Here is a 26,304-nt window from a genome sequence, read left to right as displayed (position 1 = left end):
TGGTTCTGATTTTACTCGCAAGTGTCCAGTCAGGTAAATAATAAGGATGTTAATACAGTTAACTAGTGAGCATGAAGCCCTTGCCAGTGAACTCTGGCCGGGCTGGAGCAGCCCTGGCCATGGAGGGGCCGGCGGGTCAGGCAGCAGGGACCCCACACCCATGTCAGGACCCCATGGCTGTGGCTGTGGAAGACATTGAGTTAAAATGGTGAACTAGTTAATTGTTTTAACATCTCTATTCAAAATCAATTAGGGTACGTACCTAGAACTGGTCAGGAAATTTCCATCAAACCAGTTTTCTGTTGGAAAAGGCTATTTGATTAAACTGGAATCTTTCACAAAATCATGTTAATTTCTACAGTGTTTCCTCTCGGGAGGAAAAAAAATAGGCTATTGCCATTTTCTAAATTTTCCTGGTTCAAACTGAAAGATCAGAAGTTTTTAGTTTAGAAACACACTTTATTATATGTGAAAAAGGCAGGAGTTTGAAGCTAAATTGTGAGTGTATTTAAACAAAACCTTTTGAATGACTCATTTTTTCCCAGGTATTTGTTTAGTAACAAATTTGAAATTTTGGCTTTTTGCCCCGACGTGGGATGAATTAATTTCTTGAACTATTTATTTGTTACAGGACCATCTGTTTTCCAAGCAGCTCACTTTGGGCCTTTTCTTGCTTGCTTCTTTTTGAGGGATAAAAAGGCTGGAAGTGTGTTTTCAATTTACATAATTTTCTGTGTATTTCCTTACAAAATAACCATTAAACCTTAACTATGTTGGATGTCTGATTGGAAGACTGAGAGATGTGGACAGGAAGTTTTTCTGGCAGTTTATGGACTCTTTAGAAAGAGTCATTCCCCCAGTTGTTTGATCGTTTGAGTTTAAATGTGTTACAACTTGAAACTGTCTGAATAAACCCGCTTGCTTTCTCCGTCACATGTCCTGACCCTACCAATGTCCAGTTGTCCTTAGAGTTCCCCAAGATCAAAAATTGAGTTAGAGAAGGCTTGGATTTCTAATCTAGAGGAAATTTCTGCAGCAGAATAGAAGCATGTTTTGTGGCCTTTGTCCATCTGAAATGTACCAGGAAAGAAGTGTTGTAAATACCCCACACCATATTTGGAGTCTTCTAAAATCCTCTCCCGACACACACCCTTGTGTCTCAATTTCTGCAGTCTCTGCAGCAGCCAGCGCAGGTGAAGCGGCGCGAGACTGTGGGAGTGCAGCCCGAGAATGCCGCCAAAGATGCCGCAGGGAAGCAGAAATCGTCTGCTGTTGAATTGGCCAGTGTGCCCAGCAAAAAGCCAGAGGCGGCCGGAAAGCCGAGCGAGACCCAGGGAGAGAAACTGGGCCCGGGAAAGACCGACGGAACCAAGAAATTAAAAGCAGGGAGGCAGGAGAAGTCGGAGGTTGGTGCCCCTGACAGCTGGCGGGTCCCAGGGGAGCCGGCTGGATGGCTTGTCTGGGGTAGAGTTGCTTCAAGGAGCAGCTTGTGTCTGTACGATCCTGGTGCTCTTCTCTACCCCTGCCTGGCAAATGCTGCCCTGGATAGACTTCCTCAGCACACTCTTCTGCCCCCTACTGGCTATAATCAGCAATGCTCAAGCATGTCATTGGCTGAGCCAAAATTGTATGTATAATCCCACGTCTGCCCCCCCTTCCCCCGTGGGTTTTTATGTCTCCAACATGGACATCAACAGAGAGTCGTCCACAGCTTGGCTTTCCTCCCCAGGCTGTGCCTAGGGTTCCTCCTTCAGTGCTGCTCAGCCCACACCCTAGGTCCTCTTCCCCCTCGTGCTGTCTCTGGGGGGTTAACGAGTGTCCCATCCCAGGGTGTGAGAACTGCTGATTGTGTCTGCTGCTTTGCTAGTGTGGGGGTCGGGGAGGGGGGAAGGACAGAGCACCTCGTGTTTGTCGCTCAGGCTTGTCTGTTTGCAGCTATATGCCTTAGCCAGGACCTGGGAGGATGGGCCCTATATGTTCATTCTGAAGATCGAGGGGCAGAGCAAGGACCCAAAAGTGGCCCCGAACTGGGAGCTCACAAGTAAGTGCAGCTGGGTTAGGTTGCTGCAACTTTGCCCCTCCACTCCCACGGCCTGGGTTGGAATCACTGGGGGAGCAGGTGTCTTGGTGGCCCTTGAACAGGACAGCTGTACAGGGGAAGGGTGACTGTCCCAGGGAGCGGGGGAAGGAGGGTGACCAGCCCAGGTGAACAGGTTGTGGGCAGGGAAGGGGTAGCTGCCCCATGGTGGGTAGAGGTGTGTAGTGACCCTCCCCGGGGGGCGGGGGAAGCAGAGGGAGGGGGCATAGAGAGAGGGAAGAGGAGGGTGTGTATGTTGGGTGGATGTCCTGGGTTGTGAGCAGGTGTGGGGGGGCTAGTGCCAGGGGGATGAGGGAGGAGGGGCAGTCATCCCAGGGAGAGTGGGGGGGAAGGGGGTTTGGTGGGAGGTTGTTTCAGGGAAAATGGGGGGAGGGGAGGGATGGTGAAAGGGACAGCGAATGGGCCTGGAGAACAGCTGTTGTGGTGGGCGGGCGTCTCGCCTCTCGCTGCTTCCCGTTCCCAGCTGCGTGTTCCCTCCCCAGTTGACGTCCAGATGAAGCACCCTGTCTACCAGTACATCTCGGCCTCCGAGTGGCCGCTCATGGCGGTGAGTGAGAGGAGCGGCTCCTGACCCGGGTCAAGGCACCGGGGAGGCCCCAAACCCCCGCGGTAGCTCAGTGTAGGGAGCACAGCCTGGGGGATCTAACATTTCCCCCTTGCCATCCTCGGCTTGAGTGCCAACGGCATTAAGTGGAGATCAGCCGCCGCGTTGGCTGGGCCCCCTGCAGGAGCTTTCCTGGGATGTCTCTTCGCCCCAGGCTTGGATCTGCTGCTGTCTCTCACTCCTGGCTGTTTTGGGGCCTCCCAGTGGGTCTGCCTGCCCCTGCGGGTAACTGCCCAGTTCTGCCTGTCCCCATGCATTCCACTGAGGGTACATGCCCCCCTTTAGCACCGCCAGCTGGGACGCTGGCTGGCTGTGCAAGCTAAGCAGGGTTTGGTCAGGTCAGTACTAGGATGGGAGACTGCTGGAGAATATCTGTGTGAAAGGATGGGGGGGTGGTAGCCTCTTTGGGCCAGTTCTAAGCCCAGCATGGTGAAGGGGATGCTGCTCCATCATGGCACTGGTGGGAGTTTGTGGACTTGGTAGGGGGCCCTATCTTGTCCAATTCAGGACCAGGCTCCATTATGGCATAGGGGGATGCTGTCCTGCAGGGGCTGGGAGGCCCAGTAGGGGGTGCTTCCCTTTTGCAATCAGAGCTTCCCATCCCAGTGCTAGGGGGTGCTGCCAGAAGCAGCGGTCTCCTTAGGGGCGCTTTCCCCTGGCAGCAGTAGGGGGCACTGGCCCCTCGGGTCCGGGGGAGGCGGAGCTCTGCGATCAGGCCCGGACGCTGCGCCCTCTCTCGCCCGCAGTTCTACATGGCCATGTGCGTGGTGTACGTGTTCTATGGGGTGCTGTGGCTGGCGCTGCTGGCCTGCTACTGGCGGGACATCCTGCGCATCCAGTTCTGGATCGGCGGCGTCATCCTGCTGGGCATGCTGGAGAAGGCTGTTTTCTACGCTGAATTCCAGAGCATCCAGAGCCAGGGCGTGTCTGGTGAGTGCCCGGCCACCGGGGCAGCTCCCGCTCCGGAGGGTCACTTGGCGCTGACCCCAGTGCGGCGCTAGAGGGCACTGTGCCAGAGGGAGTGGGGTGGGGGCTCACTGGCAGGGCTCTCCACTCACAGTGCTGGTGGTGCTGTGCTGCAGGGACATGGGTGGAGGTCACTAGGGGGTGCTTTGCCCTGGCGGTGCTGGCCCCAGTGCAGCTCAAGGGGGCGCTGTGCTGCAGGGAGATGGGTGCAGGTCACTAGGGGGCGTTCTGCCCTGGCGGTGCTGGCCCCAGTACAGCGCTAGGGGGCGCTGTGCTGCAGGGAGCAGGATGGGAGTCAGTAGGGGGCGTTCTGCCCTGGCATTCAGTGCTGGCCCCTAGGGGGTGCTGTGCTGCGGGGTACTGAGGACCAGCAGGGGTTGCTGTCCCTGCAGCCAGCTGTACCATGCATCAGCCTAGTTTTGGTGAGCAAGGCGGGGGGCACTCTCCCCTTTCAGCATCAGGCCTTTTTGCTGCCCTGTCTCAGCGGCGGATTTGCGGAGGGGCCTCCAGGAGAGCAGCGCTGCTGCCTGTAATCGTTAGATTACACTGGGCATTGCGTGGTGCCTCTGTTCCGCTGGACATCCCTTGCTGGGAAGTCTGCTCCCCGTAGCTGCTGCTGCTCCTGCTTGGGTCCGCTGGCCCCTCTGCATTTCCTTCAGGCTCCCAGTTCATGTCTCCAAAGCTTCCTCACCTGGCCTGAGTGCTGTTCCTCCAGGAGGGGTGGAGCTGCTCTCCCCTCCGACGCTGTCACCAGCCGCCCCGGATCCGCTGGGCTCGGTTCCCATTTGGGAACTTCCTTGGTTTCTTGGCGCCCCAGCTGGGCCGTGGCTGGGGCCCTGAGCCCGCTCCCCGCCCGGTGACACCTCCTTGATTTTCTCTCCCGCCGCAGTGCAAGGGGCCGTGATCTTTGCGGAAGTGCTGTGTGCCGTCAAGCGCATGCTGGCTCGAGTGCTGGTGATCATCGCCAGCCTGGGATACGGCATTGTCAAGTGAGCACCTGGGGCAGCCCAGGGAGAGGGCAGTGGGGGCTGGTACCCAATGAACAGACTTGGGGTGGGGGGGCGCGTGGCAGATCAGCCCGTGCATCCTGGTGGATGAGCCCTGGGGAATGCTGCTTAAAGGAACAGGCAGTTACCTTCCTGCCCCGCCCTGCCAATGAGGCGTGTCCATCCTGAAGCCTGAGCGCTCATCTTCCCCTTCCTGACCTGCAGGAAAGGTAGCAGGGGGGCCCCTTCAGAAATTTTTGAAGTGGCTCCGGGGCACCCTGGAAGGGGCGGGGTCTCAGGTGAAAGGGGCGGGGCCTGGAGACTGCATGCTCCTCCGCCCACAGACCCTGATTGGCCTGGGTTTGGGGGTGTGCATCAAGTCTTTGCCCCCACCCCCACCAGAGAGAAATGCCAGCTGTTCTAAACAGCTGGCGGTTCCTTCTAGGCGCCTGCACCTGGGGCAGTGAGAGGAGACTTTAGGTGCTCCTCTTCTACCCCCCCCGCCACTCAGGGGGAAGTCTCTCGCTCCCTGCCCCCGCCCTGCAAGGGGCGCGTGACGCTGGCAGGTTGACGCTGCGCGCTGCAGGCCGGGAAGGAGACTCCATGCGCTCCAAGGCCCTGATTAGCCTGCGGGCAGGGGGGCGGCCGGGCTGGTGCAGGTTGGATCAGTCGGCTTCGTGGGCTGGATCCGGCCCCTGGAGGCCCTTTTGCCCCACCCCTGGTGTAATGTATTGGTTGGGCGTGTGCCCGGGGGTGGGACTCCCATGGGGGGCAGGTCTGGCGCCTGTGCCAAGGGGTATATGGGTGGAGATGGGTTACACCGCATGGGGCTTTGGGGGCTACGTGCAGCCGGGGGGCCTGGAGGAGGGTATCCCATGGAAGAGGCTCCCCTCCTCTCTCCCCTGACCCCTGCTGTCTGTGCTTCTTGGCAGGCCGCGGCTGGGCGCCCTGCTGAACCGGGTGGTGGGGGTGGGGCTGATGTACCTGCTCTTCTCCATCATTGAGGGCGTCCTGCGGGTGAAATCGGTGAGTGGGACCTAGGGGTGCGGTAACCAGCCCTGGGCAGCCTGGAGTTGGGGCCTAAGTGACAGCAAAGGGGGTGCTTCAGCTGCCCTGCGGTGGGTAGGAGACAGAGCATCTGAACAGGGTTTGCGGGGGCACCCAAAGCAGAGCGGCAGGGGCATCCCTGGGGCACTGCCAGCTGCGGGCAGCCGTCTGTGGGGCAGGGCTCTCTCCTGGTATTCCTTCTTGGAGTCCAGCCCCCAGGGGGAGTCACCCCCCAACCTTGAAGGTGTGGGGGGGGGGCAGGCAGGGGCTCAGCTAGAGGAGGAGGCACCGTGATGCTCTGTGGGGAGAGGTGGATGGCAGGGAGCGGAGCTTAAAGTGGGATTGCCCGGGGCTCTGGGGGGGCAGGGCTAAATGTGGGGGATTTGTTGGGGAAGGGGACAGAGCTCAGCGGGATTGTCTGGGGGTGACCTAGGGCTCCTGGGGGTGAGGTGGGGCCTAGCCGGGAGATAGCCCGGGCCTGCAGGGGCGGGCGGGGTTGGCTGGGCCTGCTCCCTGGTCCCTCAGCATCTGGCTCTTCCCTCCCCCCAGGAGCAGGGTAGCACGGCCACCCTAGTGTGCGACATTGTGTTGGCCTTTGTCGATTCCTGCATCGTCTGGTGGATATCCTTTACCCAACACCCCCAGGGCCATCGGCCCCGCCCCACGGCAGGGTCGCTCGGGGTGGAGGGGACAGACCTGATGCTCGGAAGGCAGGGACAGGAGCGAGCTCAGCCCAGGCTCGTGGTCCAGGCCCTGGCGTGTCTGGAGTGGAATTACTCCTGGCAGGGACGGTCTGGGGGGAGTTGCCCTGGGGTTCCTGGTGGAGGAGAGGGGCGGAGCTAGCTCGAGCAGGAGTGCTTGGGGGTGGGGCCTAATAGGAATGTGGGGAGGAGTTTCCCCTTGTGGGAGGTGGGGCGGGGCCAATTGAGGATGGCCGGGGGCGGGGCTAGTGTTCTGTTTCGCCTTGCAGCTGTGGGACTCCTGTACTCTAACCTGTGTCTGGGGGGATTCTGGACTAACCGCTCACCCCATCCCTCAGCCACGCCTCCTCTCTCCCCCTCTGCTCACCTTTCTCTCTGCTTCCCCCCCCTCCAGGCGCAGGACGACTTGGTGCTGCTGGCTGCCATCCCTTTGGCTATGCTTGACTCTGCTCTCTGCTGGTGGATATCCTGTGCCTCCGCCCCTCTGTCTGAGCACGGCTTTTCCTCCCCCACCCCCTTCTCCAGCCTGCTCAGAGCCTCCTCTGGCCGCATCCCACCGCTCCAGCCACTGTCCGGTTAAGGATTCATGGAGCAGTGGAGCCAGGTGTCAGGACCCATCTTGGGGAGGGGAGTGGAGTATAGTGGTTGGAGTAGGAGGGGGCTGCAAGACATGTCTCCTGGGGTCTGTTGCCAGCTCTGTGGTGGGTGCAAGCGGTCAGAATTCCTGGGTTGTATTCCGAAGGTTTGCTTGGTAATAAGGGCAGACCCTGTCGTCATCTGTGCCTCAGTTTCCTTGTCTCTAACTGGGGGGGCATGATGCTCACCCCCTTACACATCTTGGGGCAGAAGGGGCTGGAGGAGGCAGCCCCTCAGCGGGTGGGGAGGACGTGTGTTGTCTGCTCGTGTATCTGTCCACCTGATCCCCAGGTCCCTCCTGTCTGAGTGTCCCAGAATCCTTTGCAGTACTGCCTGTTGGCATATGGGGCCTGTCGTGGACTGGGCAGGGGAGGGCCACGTGGGCCGTAGCCCCTCTTCCCTGGATGCCTCCCTCCCCAGGGAACCCTCCTTTTCCTTAACGGGCCACACATCCTCATCAGCCTGGTGCAGACCATGAAGCTGTTGAAGCTACGGCGCAACACGGTGAAGCTCTTCTTGTTTCGCCACTTCACCAACACCCTCATCTTCGCTGTGATCGGTGAGCCGGGCGTGGGGGGGGGCACTGCCAGCGGGGCTCTGGGGGGGCCGGGATCCCTTCCCTGGCTCGTGGGCGGCCGTTCCCCCGGAGCAGTCTGTGCCCAGCTGGGGATGATTGGAGTGGGCCCTGATGTAGCTGGTGCCTTTTCCCGGTGCCCATTGGGGGGCTCTGCTGGCCCCTGGTGCCTACAGGGAGTTGGGAGTGTTTAGGGGAGGGGTGGCTTCTGCCCCCCAGTGCTGGGGGATCTAGCCACCCCCCTGTCTTTGGGGAAGGTGCCCAAGGCAGCCTGAAGGCCTCATTCCCAGCTGCCATCAGAAGCAATGGGAAAACTGAACGAGGTGTCGGGGACCCGCCTGGCAGCCTCTGCCCTGATAACAACCTGTCTCTTCCCCAGCTTCTGTCATCTTCATTGTGTGGACCACCAAGACCTTTCGGCTCTCCAAGTGCCAGTCGGTGAGTAGCCAGGGCTGCCGGCAGACTCTGATCCCAGGGAGCCCTGCCCCCAGTATGGCGTGTGGGTGCCTTGGACGGGGAGGGTAAAGGGGGCAGTTGCCTCAGGGCCCGGGGCTCTGGCTGCCAGAGGGGTGGCACTCAGGGCTGGCTGCCCGTGCCTCTTCCGCCTGAAGCCCCGGGCCTTCTGGGGGTGGGAGCCTTGTCCCAGGGTCTGCGGTGGCTGTTGGCCCCGCTGGCCGCCAGTTTCCAGGACGGTACAGGAACCTGGTGAATGAGAGCGCTCCTGCAGGAGGTCGGGTCCCTTGGGGAGGAGCCAGGCATGGGCTGCTGATCTGTGCTGCAGCATCTAACCACCCGGCCCTGGGGGCCAGCTGGCTGGCTGCGACCTGTGGTGCCACGAGCCGGAGTCTGCAGGCTGCTGTGTCCGATGTGGGACTCCTGGGTTCTACTCCCCGGAGGGATACAAATGGCTGCCTGGTTAACCGGTTCCCTGGGAAGCATTAGGCTTACTCGATAGGTAACTAGTTAACCAGGCTGAGTGGCGAGAACCTGGGTATAGCAGCAGGCGGGGCCAGAGGGTGCTCCAGCCTGGCCTGCCCAACCGTACACGAGTGGGCGGCACTCCTGGGTCTTGTCCCTGAATCTGGGAAGTGGGGTCCAATGGTTAGAGGGGTTGCAGAGGAGAGGGCTGGGAGGCAGGGTGCCTGGATTCTATTCCCTGCAATGCCGCTGATTCACTGGGTGCCTGTGGGCAAGGCCTGCCCACCCTCTGCCTCAGTTTCCCCATTGTACTGTAACTCTCCTGTCTCCAATGGGAGCGTGTGGTTGAATGTCAGGGGTATCGTAGGACGACTTGGGGAGGACGGGGCTGCTCAGTATCCCTCCTGCTCCCCTTCCTCCTCTCACCCTTTCCTGCTGCTCCTTCGTCCCTTCCTAGGACTGGCGGGAGCTGTGGATCGATGACGCCTTCTGGAGGTTCCTCTTCTCCATCATCCTCCTGGTGATCATGTTCCTGTGGAGGCCCTCGGCCAACAACCAAAGGTACCTGGAGTCCTGGGCTCCAGCACAGAGCACCTGGGGGAGAGGGGCTTCTAGACGGGAACTTGGCTGAGAGCTGCACTTGGCTCTTCCCAGTGATGGGCATCCTCATGGGGACGGGGGGGGGGGGGATCAGTCCCCTGTTTCCCACTGAACCGTTGCTGACCCCAGTATCACATCTCTTAAAGATTCCACCCCTCTCTCCCCCGGTCACTGGCTGCATCTCCAATGGGGGGGGAGAACCCTCAAGTGATGCCCCCTTAAAAATATCCCTGCAGCTGGCGTGGTTTCTAACAGATCTGCTCTTGTTCCCAGACGGATTATTTGGGGGAAGGGCTGTGGCTGCGTTACAGTCTTGTAAGAATCCGATTTTGTTCGGTAAATGTCAGGAAATGATTTCACCACAAATTCACAAACCAGTGGGAAACTATTTCCATCAAGATTAATGCAAAGGTCTAGATTGGCACAATCAGGCGAATGCTGCTTGAGAGCTTGTTAGCGTTCGGTTTCGGGCTCTTTACCGCCTATGTTTTGACATGGGCTTGTGTTTTAATGGTGATTAAAACGGTAACTTTTTTTAATCTTCTCCTCTGTGGTTGAATAACTGTCCTCACCCCATAATTTCCCACAACTGTGAAACAGTAAACCAAAAAAAAGCTTAAACCCCATCATTTTGTGCAACTGTGACAATGTAGGTGCAGTAGAATAGCCATGGCCAACCCGCAGCTCATGAACTGCGCGCGGCTCTTGCCCCCCAAAAGTGCGGCTCGCGAAGCCGCCCCTGTGCTCTCCGCTCCCGCCCCACCCCCCCGCCTGGCCCCTGGCTTTCCTGTGCTTGCCAGTCCGAGCTGCAGGGTTTTAAAAATGGCGCCCAAAATGGCGGCCGTCTTAAAGGGGCAGCCTCCTTTTAAAAAAAAAAAATTTTTTTGTTTTTGCTCCACAATTCTGTTCTAGGGGGTGGTTTTTTTTTTTTTTTTGGACAATTCTGGAGCCTGTTTTGGCTCTCTTTGTTAAATGGATTGGCCGCCCCTGGAGTAGAACCTCCGAGTTACAAATCCCTCAGGAATTAAGGTTGTTGGTAACGCTGAACTAAGCGTTCTGATTCTTTTCAAAGTTGACGACTGACTGTAGATTTAACACAGCTTGGAAGCTTTGCTGGGCCGAGGGAAAACACTGCTTTCCCTTTATATGTTTAGTAGCTTCCATTTTAACACCGTCTCTTTGTCTCTTGCTGCCGCCTGGTTGCCTGCTTCTGGTCCTAGGTGTTTGGCGTGTGGACGACGGGTCAGTTTGTAGCTCTGGTCTTCATAGCTCCGAGGGTCTATTGTAGATAAAGTGCATAAAATACATTGAGATCCTTTGAAGGTATATAAAAAGAGCCAAGATCGGCCCCAGCCCTGGCCTGTAAGCTAGGTAGCCGCGCTGAATGATCAGAGGTGCTCCTAGCCAGGGAGTCCTTGCACTTCCACCCCACTGACTTGTGTTGTCTCTGCAGATACGCGTTTGTACCTCTGGTGGATGAAGGGAGTGAGGAAGAGGACGAGGAAGAGGAGCACATGGTGAACGAGGCCTTCGGTAAGTCTGATGGGGCAGGATTCTCCCCTGGACTCCGCTGTACGTTGCTCGGGGCTGGCTAGGAAGAAGCTGGCCCAAACGCGAGTGACTCTCTGGCCAGGTTCGGGAGGGCGGGGTGGGGGGGCTCTGGCTGTTGAGCCGAGTCCCCCCGCCCTCCACACCAACCCTGCTCGCTCTCCCTGCTATCTCAGGGCTCTGGCGTGTGGCTGGCTCCTCCCTTCCCTTCCCCCATCTGTTCTGTACCTGAGTGATACTAGGCAAGTGACTGTTCTCTGGTGCACTTGGCCCTTTACGTTCTCCAGGGCGGGAAAGTCGGGGCCCGTTGAGGTTTCCAGCAGTAGCAACTGACCAAGTGCACCCCGGTCAGTCATGGCGCCCAGCGTGCCCTGCAGCAGTAGCCAGTCATCCAGTCCACCCCGTAATTCACCTGGTCCGTGGAGCAGTGTGCAGGAAAGGACAAGTGAAGGCCTTCCTGACCCCTTCCCTGAAGCATAAGCTTGCTGTCTCCTTTCCTTAGCAGGGCTGTAAATTACCACAGCCATGCAATGATCCAGCTGCGGGGAGGGAGAGGGGGACTATTTGCACTGCTGCCCAGTTAGCATCTACCCTGTGTACACATGGAGAGATCAAGGTTATTTTTGCCCTGTACAGAAAGGTAGGGATGGTGGACAATTGCCCGGCTACATAAGCATGGGGTAGGCAGTGCTGCAGAATGGTTGGAGGAGAGGTGGCGGGACTGGGAGTCAGGACTCCTGGGTTCTCTTCCCGGAGTCGGTTGCGGAGGGGGGTCTAGTGGCGGGAGCAAGGGAAGTTGGCTCTGCCATGCTGTGTGACTGTGGGCACAACACAGCCCCTGCTGCGTGCTAGGGATAAGGCCGGGGAGGGATTGTGAGGCTGTGGAGTGTGGAAATCCCTACGATGAAGGACACAGGAGTGTGGAGCAGCGATGGGGGAAATCAGAGCCCCGTCGGCTGGGCAAGGGTGGCATCTAACCAAAGCCCCTGTTGTCAGTGGCTCCTTTTACCCTGCCAGCCGGGGAGGGGGGGATCAAACAGGGCAGCAGCTGCGGCTCTGCCGGCGTGAATGACGTGAGCACGCCCTGGACAACTGGAGCATGTGGTGGGTGGAGTCTGATGCTCCCTCATTGACCGGCTGGCTTGGGCGGGGGGGCTGTGTGTTTTGCAGAAGGGATGAAGATGAGGGGTGCAAAAAATGAACCCAATGGGATCCTCAAAGGCAACAGAGTGGTAAGGAATGGGCTTGGGGCGGGGGTCTGTGCCGGGGCTGCTGATCTGCCTTGTGGCTCCCCAAAGGAGCCTCCTCCCCTCCAGAGATGGGCCGTGGGACTGGGCCCTGTCAGCCCCTAACAACCCTACCCACGCAGCCAGTGGCGGTAGAGGGGTAAGCTGTAGCGAGCAACTTCCTCCACCTCACAAGAGGGCCATGGAGGCACCTTGTTAGCAGCTGTGGCACCTCAGGCTAAGCTCCTCTTGGAGCTGGGAAGCTAAGCAGGGTTGACTGGGTTAATATGTGGATGGGAGACCCCAGACCACTGTGCACTCCCCCTCGCTGCCCAGTGTGTGCGCTGGTGGTACTTGCCACCTAGTGGTGCTTGAGTCAGTGAATTATTTGTGGGGGTGTAAACCGTGAGCTGATGCGGCCCAGCACTGACTGTCTGTCTCTCTCTCCCTCCTCCTCCCCCCTCCCCCCCCCCATTGACTTTCTGTGCAGGATGAAGATTTGAAGTGGGTGGAGGAAAACATCCCGTCGTCGATGGCCGACGTGTAGGTTGAATGCGATCCCTGACCTCGCCGGGCCCTTTGCTCCATCGGCCAGGGTGATCTAAGCGCTGATCGTGCGTTCCCCTGACAGAGGCAGAGGCAGCCTAGGGTGCTCTTGTGTTGAGGAGGAGGGTCTCTTCGTATGCAGGGCCTTTGCTTGCCATCCTGTTATGGGTGGGCTGGGCGGCTGCCTGGTTAGATCTCCTGCTAAGCAGGTTTTGAGCGAGGCCAGCGCTTGAGCGGGGAATGCCCGGAGAGGATATCGGTAGAGGGTGCCCACCTCTGAGGCTGCACGGGCACTAGGGGGGCGCTGCACTGCAGGGGCGAGGTGGGTGACTCGGGGAGCGCTGTGGAGCAGGAGGTGCAGATACCTGGATGAGGAATGACCCCTCCCCTCCAACCTCTCTCTAGTAATATCTGTGCTGTGGGGCTTGGGATATTTGACTCCAGCGTCCTGGCTGAATTTCCTCCCTCCCAGACAGTATCTGGATTCCCCTACCCCTCGCTGAGGGGCATGACTCCTTACGCGCCCTTGCTGATCGTCCTGTTCCTCGGAGCGCCTGCCGAGCGCCGCGTGTTAACCCTGTGGACTGACTCTTCCTTCTCCTCCCTCTTGCAGCGTGCTGCCCCCTTTGCTGGACTCCGACGAGGTAATCCTGCTTCTGCTTCTGCTAGTTACAGCCCACAGATCCTTCTCTGAACTGGCGGGTGGCCTTGCAGAGCCCTCCTGGGCTGTTACCTTGCCCGCTCCAAAGAGCATCTGTGTATATAGAGGGCAAGGCAGCGAGTCTCCTCCCCTAGGAGCCAGTGCAGCACTAGGGGGCGCTGTGCTGCGGGGAGCCGGGTGGGTGCTCCCTTGAGGGGGCGCTCCCCTGTCAGTGCAGCACTAGGGGGCGCTGTGCTGCAGGGAGCCGGGTGGGGGGTTCCCTTGGGGGGGGCTCTCCCCTGTCAGTGCAGCACTAGGGGGCGCTGTGCTGCGGGGAGCCGGGTGGGGGGTTCCCTTGGGGGGGGCTCTCCCCTGTCAGTGCAGCACTAGGGGGCGCTGTGCTGCGGGGAGCCGGGTGGGTGCTCCCTTGAGGGGGCTCTCCCCTGTCAGTGCAGCACTAGGGGGCGCTGTGCTGCAGGGAGCCGGGTGGGGGGTTCCCTTGAGGGGGCTCTCCCCTGTCAGTGCAGCACTAGGGGGCGCTGTGCTGCAGGGAGCCGGGTGGGGGGTTCCCTGGGGGGGGGGCTCTCCCCTGTCAGTGCAGCACTAGGGGGCGCCGTGCTGCAGGGAGCCGGGTGTGGGGTTCCCTTGAGGGGGCTCTCCCCTGTCAGTGCAGCACTAGGGGGCGCTGTGCTGCAGGGAGCGGGGTGGGGTGTTCCCTTGGGGGGGGGGTCAGTGCAGCACTAGGGGGCGCTGTGCTGCAGGGAGCCGGGTGGGGGGTTCCCTGGGGGGGGCTCTCCCCTGTCAGTGCAGCACTAGGGGGCGCTGCGCTGCGGGGAGCCGGGTGTGGGGTTCCCTTGAGGGGGCTCTCCCCTGTCAGTGCAGCACTAGGGGGCGCTGTGCTGCAGGGAGCCGGGTGGGGGGTTCCCTGGGGGGGGCTCTCCCCTGTCAGTGCAGCACTAGGGGGCGCCGTGCTGCAGGGAGCCGGGTGGGGGGTTCCCTTGGGGGGCTCTCCCCTGTCAGTGCAGCACTAGGAGGCGCTGTGCTGCAGGGAGCCGGGTGGGGGGTTCCCTTGGGGGGGGGGGGCTCTCCCCTGTCAGTGCAGCACTAGGGGGCGCTGTGCTTCAGGGGGCCGGGTGGGGGGTTCCCTTGGGGGGGGCTCTCCCCTGTCAGTGCAGCACTAGGGGGCGCCGTGCTGCAGGGAGCCGGGTGGGGGGTTCCCTTGGGGGGGGGGGCTCTCCCCTGTCAGTGCAGCACTAGGGGGCGCTGTGCTTCAGGGGGCCGGGTAGGGGGTTCCCTTGGGGGGGGCTCTCCCCTGTCAGTGCAGCACTAGGGGGCGCCGTGCTGCAGGGAGCCGGGTGGGGGGTTCCCTTGGGGGGGGGGGCTCTCCCCTGTCAGTGCAGCACTAGGGGGCGCTGTGCTTCAGGGGGCCGGGTAGGGGGTTCCCTTGGGGGGGGCTCTCCCCTGTCAGTGCAGCACTAGGGGGCGCTGTGCTTCAGGGGGCCGGGTAGGGGGTTCCCTTGGGGGGGGCTCTCCCCTGTCAGTGCAGCACTAGGAGGCGCTGTGCTGCAGGGAGCCGGGTGGGGGGTTCCCTTGGGGGGGGGGGCTCTCCCCTGTCAGTGCAGCACTAGGGGGCGCTGTGCTTCAGGGGGCCGGGTGGGGGGTTCCCTTGGGGGGCTCTCCCCTGTCAGTGCAGCACTAGGAGGCGCTGTGCTGCAGGGAGCCGGGTGGGGGGTTCCCTTGGGGGGGGGGGCTCTCCCCTGTCAGTGCAGCACTAGGGGGCGCTGTGCTGCGGGGAGCCGGGTGGGTGCTTCCTTGAGGGGGCTCTCCCCTGTCAGTGCAGCACTAGGGGGCGCTGTGCTTCAGGGGGCCGGGTGGGGGGTTCCCTTGGGGGGCTCTCCCCTGTCAGTGCAGCACTAGGAGGCGCTGTGCTGCAGGGAGCCGGGTGGGGGGTTCCCTTGGGGGGGGGGGCTCTCCCCTGTCAGTGCAGCACTAGGGGGCGCTGTGCTGCGGGGAGCCGGGTGGGTGCTTCCTTGAGGGGGCTCTCCCCTGTCAGTGCAGCACTAGGGGGCGCCGTGCTGCAGGGAGCCGGGTGTGGGGTTCCCTTGAGGGGGCTCTCCCCTGTCAGTGCAGCACTAGGGGGCGCTGTGCTGCAGGGAGCCGGGTGGGGGGTTCCCTGGGGGGGGGCTCTCCCCTGTCAGTGCAGCACTAGGGGGCGCTGTGCTGCAGGGAGCCGGGTGGGGGGTTCCCTTGGGGGGCTCTCCCCTGTCAGTGCAGCACTAGGGGGCGCTGTGCTGCAGGGAGCCGGGTGGGGGGTTCCCTGGGGGGGGGGGGGCTCTCCCCTGTCAGTGCAGCACTAGGGGGCGCTGTGCTGCAGGGGGCCGGGTAGGGGGTTCCCTTGGGGGGGGCTCTCCCCTGTCAGTGCAGCACTAGGGGGCGCCGTGCTGCAGGGAGCGGGGTGAGGGGTTCCCTTGGGGGGGGGGCTCTCCCCTGTCAGTGCAGCACTAAGAGGCGCTGTGCTTCAGGGGGCCGGGTAGGGGGTTCCCTTGGGGGGGGCTCTCCCCTGTCAGTGCAGCACTTGGGGGCGCCGTGCTGCAGGGAGCCGGGTGGGGAGTTCCCGGGGGGGGCTCTCCCCTGTCAGTGCAGCACTAGGGGGCGCTGTGCTGCGGGGAGCCGGGTGGGTGTTCCCTTGGGGGGGGCTCTCCCCTGTCAGTGCAGCACTAGGGGGCGCTGTGCTGCGGGGAGCCGACCACTCCTGATCACCAGAGATGCCCTTGGCACCGCCACAAAACAGGAGGGCCCCCCCGATCCATGCTGGGTGACACCGTTCTGCCTTTGTGTCCCCTTGGGCGCAGCGTTTTCCTTCCCTCCCGGCCCCGTGCCCTTGTGTCCCCGTTCCCAAGGGACGGCACCATGAGCAAGCCCGGCTCACTGCCTTCCACCCCCCGCCCCAGAGGTGGCCGGCGTGGTGATCTCGGGGGCCAGCGCTCGGCTGGCGAGCAAGCTGCTGCCCTAGGCGTGGGGGACACGATTCTCCTCCCCGTGGCACCTGACGCGGGCTCTCTTCTCTTCCCGGCCCCAGGAAATAGTGACCACGAAGTTTGAGATGTCCAAGATGGAGTGAGGCAGGAATCGGCACACTGCGCTGCAGGACAGGCCTGGCTTCCCTCGGCGGCCCGCCGGCGAAGGAGCGCTGCTGGGGGGTTTCTTTTAATATATATATTTGTATATGGTTAAAAGATTATTTTATTACCTTTACGTTTCTAATACTTGGGCTTTCGTGGACTGGGGAGCTCCCCCTGCTAGCAGCCCCCGCCTGGGGAGGAAGACCAGGACGCGCCTTGGCCAGGATTGGCTTCCTACGCGAAGTGGCTTAGACCGGGCGGGGAACTGCTGGAGACTGCCGGCCCCCGTCCCACCAGGGAGCGGCGTTGCCTGGACACGTGCACGTGGTTTTCTAATGGGGCCTGTTGGGATGCATGTGGGGAGTGGTGGGCAGACGTGTATTAGGCGTGCCACTAACGGGGTTCGTGCGCCCGTCTTTCCGGACCGTGCCCAACGGCCGGGTGTGTGCTAGGGGCAAGGGAGGTAGATCTGAGTAGGGTGAGGCCCTGTTGTATGTTGAGAGGCCAGCGGCTTTGTGTGGGGGAGGCATGCGGGGGCGGTGATGGGGGCAGGACTGGGGTAGGGAGTCTGGTTCTGGGGCTGCGGGCATGGCTCTCCGTGTGCCAGCTGTGTCCTGGGGCAGTGGCCGGATGTCTCCGCCCCCAGCACGGCTCCTGCTTGGCTTCGGTCGGGACCACCGGACCCCTCACGTTCTGCTGCCCAGACGGACGCTTCCTCTTTCCGGCCCGAGGAACCCGCGTGCTTCTGCCGCCGGCCCTGGGGACGCCGCAGCCTGGGATCCCGCTCGGCGCTGACTCTGGACAGGGGAGTCTCCAGGCGGCTGCGCCGTGGCCTGGCGTCCGCAGACGTGCCAGCTGCTGCCGAGCCTCTTCCACTCCAGCGGGGGCCACTCAGGGTTTTCTCCCCCAGCTGCTGGCCACCCGGTGAGGCAGATGAAGGACCAGGACTTGCCTGCCCCAGAGCTCGTGCCAAGATCCGCCGCTGGGCCTGTGGCCAGAGACCCCCGTTCTGGAACTCGCCAGGGTCACGAGTCGGTGCCTGGTGCCAGGGCGAACACGTGGCTGCTGCCTGGACCTGAGGAGGAGCAGCAGCCCCGGTAACAGCCAGAGAGCCTGTCCCCACCCCCGCCGGGCGAGGCCCACCGGCTCCCTGGCCTCGCGGGGCCACCTGCCTTTCTCGCCAGCAGAGCAGCTGCTCCCGGCGTCGTACTGATGAGCCTGCCAGCGGGGCCAGCGCCCTTTCCCCCCAACTCCCTCTCCTCCACCCTGAGCCCACGGTACAGTCACAGGGCAACGGGGGCCACCGAACAGCTCGGCCCCGGAGCCCTGCCAGACCTGCCCCTTCCCTGTGCCCCTCGAGGGCCCTGCGGAATCGGGGCAGCCCGTGGATCTACGCGAGGGGCGGCCCGCCGGACCTCTGGGCACCGCTGAGCAGCCCCCCAACCCCTCTCCCCTTGCAGGTGCGGTTTCCCAATTCCCCCCACGGGCGCTGGGCCCTGAGCCTTTCCCGGGGCTGCTGCTGCCCCTGTCTGGCTTCCCCCAGCTGGAGCCCCAGGGCCCTTCCCCACACTGTGGGCATAGTGGAACCCACGGGAGCCTTCAGAGATTGACACTGATGGCCTGGCATGTCCTCACCGTTAAGCCCCTCCCCACGCCCCATTAGCCTGGCACGTCCTCACCCTCCCACCCCAAACCTTTCCCTACTGGAATGTAATAATCCTCCGCCTCCCCCACACCAGCCTGTGCCCATCCCTCGCCCTGAGGCACCCTCCCCTCCGTTGTGTTTACATTGATTTCGTGGGTCTGGAGGCAGTTGGTCCCCTGATGCCGTGTCTCCTGGGAGATTTTTCCCTTCTCCCCACTTCCTGCCAGCTCTGACTGAGCCAGGAGGGCCCCTTGCCCCCGACTTTTGATTTCAAACTGAGAGGCTGTGGGGGGTCACATTCTGCCCCCACCGCTGTCCGTTGTGTCCCGATTGCGGGGGCATGGGGTATTGCTTTTGCTTTGTGGCGGGGGACTGATTTGTGTTACACCCACTAATGGCAACAACAAAAAAAGTCACGATTTGAAACCATCCGTGTGTGTGTGTGTGTGTTAATTTCCACAGTGACGTTTCGGCCCTGCGCCTTCCCCTTGGAGCCAGGGTCTCTGCCTCAGGCTCCCAGCCCTCTGGCCGCCAACAAACAGAGCAGGGCTCACGTAGCCAGCTGCTGTGTAGACACAAGTCTTGCCCTGGCCAAGGCAGGGGCCCTGTTGTGCCAGGTGCTGCACGGAAGGAGGCTGTGTCCTCAAGGATTTCCACCAAGAGCCAGCTTGCTTGGCTGGCCAGCTCCATGGAGCAGGGCATGTGCTGGGCTGGTTTGTACAGCACCTGGCGCAGCAGCAGGGCTGGCTCAGAGCCTGTGTGGTGGCCGCGGAGTTACTAGACACAGGGAGAGGCTGCAGCAGAGAACCTGGGGACTGTGGCGGGGCCAGTGGCTCTAGGCAGGCCTCAACTTTTTACCTTTCTTAACTCCTGGGGCAGCTGCAGTGGCCACTTCAAACAGCCTTTAAATCTTTGCCTAGGCTGTCAGAATGGCAGGGGTCACTACACAGCCCTGAACCCGGCTGCGCCCCAGCACCCTGTGAGGGGCCCAGTTGCCCAATGTGATGTAGGCGCCTAACTCCCACTGATGCAGGGGAGACTTGGGAGCCTGTGTCTTCGGAGGAGCTCAAGCCAGCAGCCCCCATGAAGATTTCATCCCTATTGGCTGCAGGGAATGTGCCCTCTGGCCCCCTTACTGGTTTGTTCCTTGGCTTGTGAGTGTTTCTCTCAGTTGTGGTTATTTCCCAGTCAGCGCGCTAACTCTGGCTGTTCTGTTCTGTTCACAAGCCTCAGCGGCAAGGAGTTCCACCGGTTAACCACAGGATCCAAGCTCTCAGAGCTGGGTCAAGCTCCCGGAGGCCCTCACCAAACTAGGTGACTGGACAGCAAAATGGCAGATGACACTAAAGGTTGATAAATGCAAAGTGATGCACATTGGAAAACCCAGCTCCACCTATAAAATGATGGGGACTAAATTAGCTGTTATCACTCAAGAGCGAGGTCTTGGAGTCATTGGGGAGAGTTCTCTGAAAATATCCAGTGTGCAGCAGCAGTCAAAAAAGCAAATAGACTGCTGGAAATCATTAAAAAGGATAGAGAATAAGACAGTGAATATATTATTCCTTTATATAAATCCAAGATACACCCACACCTTGAATATTGGGTGCAGATGTTTGCTTCATCTCAAAGAGCAACAAAAATTATGACGTGTTTGGAACGGCTGCCCTATAAGGACAGATTAATCAACTTGGGACTTTTCAGCTTGGAAAACAGATGACGAAGAGGGGATATGAGTGGTGTAGAGAAAGGGAATGAAGAAGAGTTTAACTCCTCCCCATAACACAAGAAGTAGGGGTCACTAAATGAAATTATGTAGCGACTTCAATACAAACCAAAGGAGGTACTACACACAGTCAACCTGTGGAACTCCCTGCCAGAGGATGTTGTGCAGATCAAGACTTTACCAGGGCTCAAAAAAAAAAAAAAGCTAAATAAATTCTTGGAGGACAGGTCCATCAGTGCTATTGGGCAGGGTGGGCAGGGATGGTGGCCCCAGCCTCTTTGCCAGGAGCTGGGACTGGGTGAATCATTCAGTGATTCCCTGTTGTGTTAGTTCCCTTGGAGGCACCTGGCTTTGGCCGCTAACAGCAGGCAGGATGCTGGGCTAGGCGGACCCTTGGTCTGACTCGGTCTGGCCGTTCTTATGTTCTCTGAGAGCCAGAAAGCAGTAGCTGAAGGCTTTGATTGAATTCATCTGTCAGCTCAGCTGCTGCAGCCCAGCCTGCGTCTCTGCTTTGAGTCAAGTTCCCTGCATTTCCAGGCTCGATTTGTTTACAGGGTTCATTGACTCAAACACCAAATAGCGAATCAGACTGTTCTGAACTTGACCAGTTCCGTTTAAGACAGGTGTGGGCAATAATTTTTGATGGATTTTAGTAAGTGGTCAAGGGCCACATTTTTCTATGGAAGGGTGCGAGGCCTGGGAGGGAGGTTGGGTGCAGAAAGAAGCTTGGGGTAAGGGATTGGGGTGCAGGAGAGGCTGTGGGTCTGGGAGGGAGGTTGGGCGAAGGTGGGGGGTTGTGTCCTGGGGCTGAGGCTTGGGGTGCAGGGTGTGGGCAGGGGTATGGGTGTAGGAGAGGATTCCGGTCAGAGGGAGGAGCGTAGCTGGGGTGCAGCTCCTGGCCAGCAGCCCTGCAGGACCCCAAGGCAGGCTCCCTACCTGTCACAGCTCAAAAGGGCTGGCTGCTCTCCACTTCGGGACCTGGGCGGGGGGAGGGATCAGGCACTGCCCCCAGCCTCCAGCAAAATCTCTCCGCTCCCATTGGCGGTTTCTGAGCTAGAGCTTTTGCTAGGGGTGCGGGCAGCATGTGAAGCCTCCCCCAGCACCCAGAGCAGAGAGCCACAGGGAGCAGCCAGCGACTTAAAGCAGCGTGGGGCTACTCTGTGCCTGCGGGCCCCGTCGGCAGCCTGTGGGCCGAATCCAGTGGCTTGGCGGGCCACTTCTTGGCTGCCCCGATGTAAGAGATGGGTGAAGAGGGAGGCATGGAGCTGCGGGCAGTGCCAAGGCGCATGCCCCATGGAGGAACAGTGTGAAGCTCTTGCTCATCCCCTGTTTAATAGCTGTGATTGGCCCCCCCCCCAACACACTGTTTTCAGCCACGGTGGCATACAGCAACTGCTTCACTTGCTCCTCTGGGTCCCCAGCTCTGCCCTCTGGGCTGGCCAGCTGCCCCCTGGCACGGGGGGAACATGGACAAGCCCCTTCCCTCAGCGGGCACATGCCAGCTGTCCCAGCTGCATGGGCCATACTGCGTTCTCCTGCAGCCTCGGGCTGGCCCAGGGTGCCCACCGGGGTGGGAGCCGGTGCAAAGGGGTCTGACTGGTGGAGCAGGATGGTCCTGTGGCACCAGGCTGAGCCCCTGGGGCTGGCGGGGCCAGGGGAAGGCTGCAGGATGGCCTCCCACCTCCACGCAGCCAGTGTCTGGTACTTGCCCCGGCCGGGCTGGAGCCTCCCCATTTATTTATTGAGCAACTGGGCAGAATTTTCACATCTTGTGCACAGAATGGCTCCTGTTTTGGTGCTGGACTCCCTCGGGGCCTGAGAGGGGGCACTCGGCCGTGGGGGTGGTCTGTGGGTGGGAGGGGGCTGGGCATAGGAGATCTCTATTTGGGGTCCAGGGGAAAGGGTGGGTACCATGTCCATGGGGGTCAGGGACACCAAACCACACGTTCACCCAGGGCACCGTTTTCCCTAAGGCTGGCCTTGGCTCCCTGGTGTGAGTGGCTGGCGGGAGATTCGCCCCCGTGGTCATGACCCATCAAACGCCCCCAAGGGTGCCGAGGGTTGATAGACCCAGTGCAGGGCCCTTTGTTCTGCCACAGCCGGGAAGGGCTGGGGGCTGCGGGTGGGTGGCCCCTCGTCTGTGCTTTGGGATAGGAAGGACCAGACAGCGGATCGGAGCCCTCCATTGCTCCAGGCTGCCTGGGATGGGGGGGACCCTGGCAGGGAGCCGGGCGGGGCCGGGGGGGCTTGTAGCTGCTGAGGGGTCAGGAAAACGGCCAGCTCAGCCTGTCTGACCTGGGATGAACCAGAGCAAATGCACTGGCAGCCAAGAGCCTTGGGCAGGAGGGGGAGCAAGGCAGGTCCCACCTGTGGGTGCACCTTGCTGGCCCACGGAGAGGCAGGGCCGGTGCAGGGACCCCCTCATATTCCCTTCCTCCGGGCTCCAGGCATCTCCTAGCTTGGGGTGGCTACAGCGCCCCCTGCTGCACAGTGAAGCTAGCAGTGCCTGGTGCTCCCCTAGGATCTGGGGATCACAGTGGATGAGAAGATGGATATGAGTCAACAGGGTGCCCTTGTAGCCAAGAAGGCGAATGGCATATTAGGGGGCATTAGGAGGAGCATTGCCCGCAGATCTAGAGAAGTGATTATTCCCCTTTATTCAGCTCTGGTGAGGCCACAGTTTTTCCGTTAAAAGCATTTGCGGAAAAGAGTGTCTAGATGGGCACAGACGCTTTTGCGCAAAAGCACTTTTTGCAGAAAAGCGTCCGTGCCAATCTAGACGCTGTTTTGTGCAAGAAAGCCCCGATCGCCATTTTCGCCATCAGGGCTTTTTTGCACAAAACAGTCCTCCCCTGTCTACACTGGCCCTCTTGCGCAAATACCCGCTTGTCCCTGAGCGGGAGCATCATGGTATTTGCGCAAGAACACAGAATCTTACATGAGCTCGTCAGTGCTCTTGTGCAAATTCAAGCGGCCAGTGTAGACAGCTGGCAAGTTTTTCTGCAAAAGAGGCTGCTTTTGCGGAAAAACTTGCCAGTCTAGACGCACCCCTGGAGTACTGTGTCCAGTTCTGGACCCCCTGCTACAGCAAGGATGTGGACGCACTGGAGAGGGATGATAGGGGAATGTCCTTTCTGTTCCTTTCAGTGAGTGGCTGGGTCAGGCCCGGGGCCGGGCCCTGGATTCCCCCCTGGTTGCCCCATCTCTGGAAGGTCCTGGGGTCATGTGCGTCTGCATTGGGAGAGCAGATCTTGGGTCTGGGGAGAGGGAAAAGGCGCAGAGCGGCGAGGACAGGCTGCAGGGATGCAGGGGGGGCAGAGGAGACAGGCGGCCACTGAGTCACACACCCTGGGTAGGAGCTTCCCTGGCCCCGGGGCACCTTGGACCACCAGCCCACGGCCTTTGCTGGCCGGCTGGCCCCATTGCGGCAGCTCCAGCCCCGCTCAGAGCACCAGCCCTGGGCCTGACCCCTTTCTCCCCCCACTGCGTGGCGCAGGCTGCCCCACCATTGTCTCACACCAACAGTGAGGGGCCCGACCCCCAAAGAGCAAGGTCCCGCTGAAAACCCTGGTGCCCCACGTCGTCATCCACCGCACACAAGGGGATCACTGCACTTCGCAGGCCGCCTGCAGCCAGGAGGTCAGAGGAATCCAGAACGACCACACGGACACGCGGGGCCGGGCCGACATCGGCTACAAGTGGGGCGGGGCCTCCCCACGGCAGAGGGGCAGAGCCGGGGTCACCGCCCCAGCCCAAGAACACACGAGCGGCCAGACTGGGTGGGACCAAAGGCCCATGGAGCCCAGTGTCCTGTCGGCCGACAGCGGCCAAAGCCGGGGGCCCCGGAGGGAGTGAGCAGAACAGGGAATCCCTCCCGTGGCCCGTTCCCAGCTCCTGCCAAGCAGAGGCAGGGACACCAGCATGGCCTGTCCTCCGGGAACGTACCTAGTCCTGGCAGCCCCAAGGGGAAGCGGAGACGGCACTCGGGGGAGCTGGAGCCTGGAGAATGTACTGCTTTTGGCCACAAAGAGGGAATGGGGGGAGGGGTGCACCCAGACCCCCAGCTGCGGGGGAGAGGCAGCTGTGGGCGAGTTGATCCTGCCAGAACTCGGCTCACTGGGCTGCAGCCCTCCTCCAGGCTGGCGGCTGGGCCTGCGTCCCTCCCGGTGTAACTATCCCTCTGGCTGGATGAACTGGTCCTCGCTGCCCCTCCCAGCTGGGAGATTTGGGGGCAGGGGCTGGGGTTCAGGGAGGGATCTGCCCTGGGCCTCACTGGGCTCCAGCATGGCCGAGCGCCCCCCGTAGGGCGCCAGTCTGGGGTACTGGCCGGGGGAGGGCAGCGTGACATCAATGTGGCCCATCGAGAGCGTGGGCGGGGGAAGGGGATTTCTCGAGGTCACCCCCAGGCCCGGCCAAAGGGCTTGCGGGACCCAAGGCGGGACGCTGGGAGCGGGGCCCCCGGCCCGGCCGGCGGATGGTGAATTCTCAGCAGTGGGGATCCCAGAAGCGCAGGGCCCGAGGCGTTCGCCTTGCCCTAGGGCCAGGGCGGGATTCACTGGGGGCTGCTTTGTCCTGCAGGCAGAGCCCTGAGCACCGCCAGGCGTCTGGTCCGATGCGCCGTCTCCCGGGGCGTCCTGAGCCGCAGCTCCACCCTGAAGGGGCACCGCGACCTGACCCCCACCAGCTGCCCCGGGGTCGCCCTCTACGGGGTCGTCAGCCAGTGGCCCCATGTCCAACGCTGAGTCCCTGCAGCCACAGGGCAGCCCCATCGCTGACCCCGCCCACCGCTTCTCACCCACCTGTCCGGGAAGGCCCCGGGAGGGAGGAGGGCAGGTTGCAGAGTCCCACAAAGGGGGGTTAATTCAAGCGCAATGGGCCTTTCACCCAGCACCCCTGCGGCCTGGCGCTTGCTTTGCCTGGGAGCTACTGAGCAGGGACAATAAACCAGCTTTGAGCCAAGGACAAAGTGAAGGGCAGTGAATCATTTCACCTGCTGTTCACCCCCCCCCCCCCCAGGCATTGGGGTGGGCGGGGCGAGCTCAGAGGGGGTGATTATGGTCTGTCAGTTTGGCACCAACAGGCCCTACTGCGCTAGGCGCTGTACACACAGCCCACGCGACACACAGTCCCTGCCCTGAAGCGCGCTCACTTTCACTAGACACAGGCTGGGAGAGGAAACTGAGACACAGGACGGGAATGTTCACAGGCCAGTCAGTGGCAGAACAGGAACACACCCCACAGCTGCAGTGCAGTGCTCTGCCCACTAGGCTATGCTGCCTGTCAATCCAACACTCAGGAAAAAAAGGAAAGAGTGATGGGACCCAAACCCAGTTCGTTCACTCTTCCCTCACAGGTCACGTTTTCTAGACCTTTGATCCTCTGTTGTTGCTCTTCTCTGGACCGTCTCCAATGTGCCCACATCTTTCCTGACATGTGGTGCCCAGAACTGTTACGCATCAGGTTGGTTTGACATGATTTGGTCTTTACAAAGCCATGCTGCTAGTAACTTATCACCTTATTATCTTCTAGATGTTTGCACATGGCTTGCCTTTTGACCGACGGGCACTGGAGTTGCTGTTTTCAAGTCTTTTAGAGTCTCTCTCATTTCCCATGACTTTCCAAAGATGATAGCTAATGGCTCATATAGCTCCTCAGTCAGCTCCTCGAGGATGCTTTTTATCAGGCTCCAGTGATTAAAGACAACTAACTTGGCTAAGTAAACTTTAACTTGCTCCTTTCCTATTTTAATTTCTGAACCCATCTCATTTTCTCCAGCATTCACTCTACTAAGCCAATACTACACTAGCACCACCTCCATCATTTCCACATTTTCTGGTCTTGTTTTTCCTTCTTCCTTGAGTAAAGGGCCTACCCTGTCCTTGGTCTTCCTCTTGCTTCTAATACGTTTATAGAATGTCTTCTTGGTACCCTTTATGTCTCTTGCTGGCCTGACCTTGTTTTGTGCCTTTGCCTTTCAAATCTTGCCCCTTCCTACTCGAGTGGGTTGTTAATATTCCCCTGTCATTTGACCTAGTTTCCACTTTTTGGAAGACTGCTTTTGATTTGTAGATCATTCAAGGTCTCCTGGAGAGTCGTCTCATAGCTTTGTTGCTAATGTGGATGAACTGCTGGGGCTGGTAGAACATTAGAACGTGAGAACGGCCAGGCTGGCTCAGACCAAAGGTCCATCTAGCCCAGTGTCCTGTCTGCCCACAGTGGCCAATGCCAGGTGTCCCAGAGGGAGTGAACAGAACAGGGAATCATTAAGTGATCCCTCCCCTGTCACCCATTCCCAGCTTCTGGCAAACAGCGGCTGGGGACACCATTTCTACGGCTAATAGCCATTGATGGACCTAACCTCCATGAATGTATCTAGTTTTTTTTTAACCTTATTAAAGACCTGGTCTTCACAACATCCTCCAGCAATGAGTTCCACAGGTTAACCGTGCACTGCGTGAAGTAGTCTTCTTTTCGTTTGTCACTTTTTTCAAATCTATTCTGGACCAGAGATTTGTCGACACACCTGTTTTTCTCAGAATCTGATTAAAAAACCATGGTTTTACTAAATGGATGGGTGACCTTTGGGGCTAATTTACAAGGGACTTTGGGCTAGTGATGCAGTTGAAATCTGCCACCCTGCAGGGCAGCCACAGGCCCACTAAGGCTATGTCTACATTGCAGTGCTATTTTGGGATAATGGAGGTATCCTGAAATACTATCCCGC

At 60.2% G+C, this 26,304-nt stretch overlaps 1 protein-coding gene across 2 annotated transcripts in view; it reads left to right on the top strand.

Moving 5' to 3' along the window:
- LOC102457390 (Golgi-pH regulating cation channel-like) overlaps positions 1 to 18,286 on the top strand; it is a 33,365-nt gene extending 15,079 nt beyond the window's left edge. Inside the window, exons 6-20 of one of the 2 annotated variants that reach the window (XM_089769941.1) lie at positions 1,173 to 1,406; positions 1,936 to 2,041; positions 2,581 to 2,645; positions 3,449 to 3,632; positions 4,558 to 4,657; positions 5,587 to 5,680; positions 6,797 to 6,867; positions 7,491 to 7,597; positions 7,992 to 8,050; positions 8,988 to 9,091; positions 10,584 to 10,663; positions 11,849 to 11,910; positions 12,395 to 12,447; positions 13,064 to 13,094; positions 16,170 to 18,286. In XM_089769941.1, the coding sequence (XP_089626067.1) occupies positions 1,173 to 1,406; positions 1,936 to 2,041; positions 2,581 to 2,645; positions 3,449 to 3,632; positions 4,558 to 4,657; positions 5,587 to 5,680; positions 6,797 to 6,867; positions 7,491 to 7,597; positions 7,992 to 8,050; positions 8,988 to 9,091; positions 10,584 to 10,663; positions 11,849 to 11,910; positions 12,395 to 12,447; positions 13,064 to 13,094; positions 16,170 to 16,211 (1,392 nt within the window). In that variant the 3' untranslated portion in view covers positions 16,212 to 18,286. Of the gene's footprint in view, positions 1 to 1,172; positions 1,407 to 1,935; positions 2,042 to 2,580; positions 2,646 to 3,448; positions 3,633 to 4,557; positions 4,658 to 5,586; positions 5,681 to 6,250; positions 6,325 to 6,796; positions 6,868 to 7,490; positions 7,598 to 7,991; positions 8,051 to 8,987; positions 9,092 to 10,583; positions 10,664 to 11,848; positions 11,911 to 12,394; positions 12,448 to 13,063; positions 13,095 to 16,169 lie in introns of both variants that reach the window. The other variant, XM_089769940.1, reaches the window with a different exon arrangement.
- The last annotated feature ends 8,018 nt before the right edge of the window (positions 18,287 to 26,304 follow it).

Source organism: Pelodiscus sinensis, chromosome 18 (assembly GCF_052426305.1).
Source record: "Pelodiscus sinensis isolate ZL-2025 chromosome 18, ASM5242630v1, whole genome shotgun sequence".
Classification (NCBI taxonomy): Eukaryota; Metazoa; Chordata; order Testudines; family Trionychidae; genus Pelodiscus; species Pelodiscus sinensis.
The sequence above is the reverse complement of the archived record's forward strand: the minus strand, read 5'-3'. Positions and strand labels throughout refer to the sequence as shown.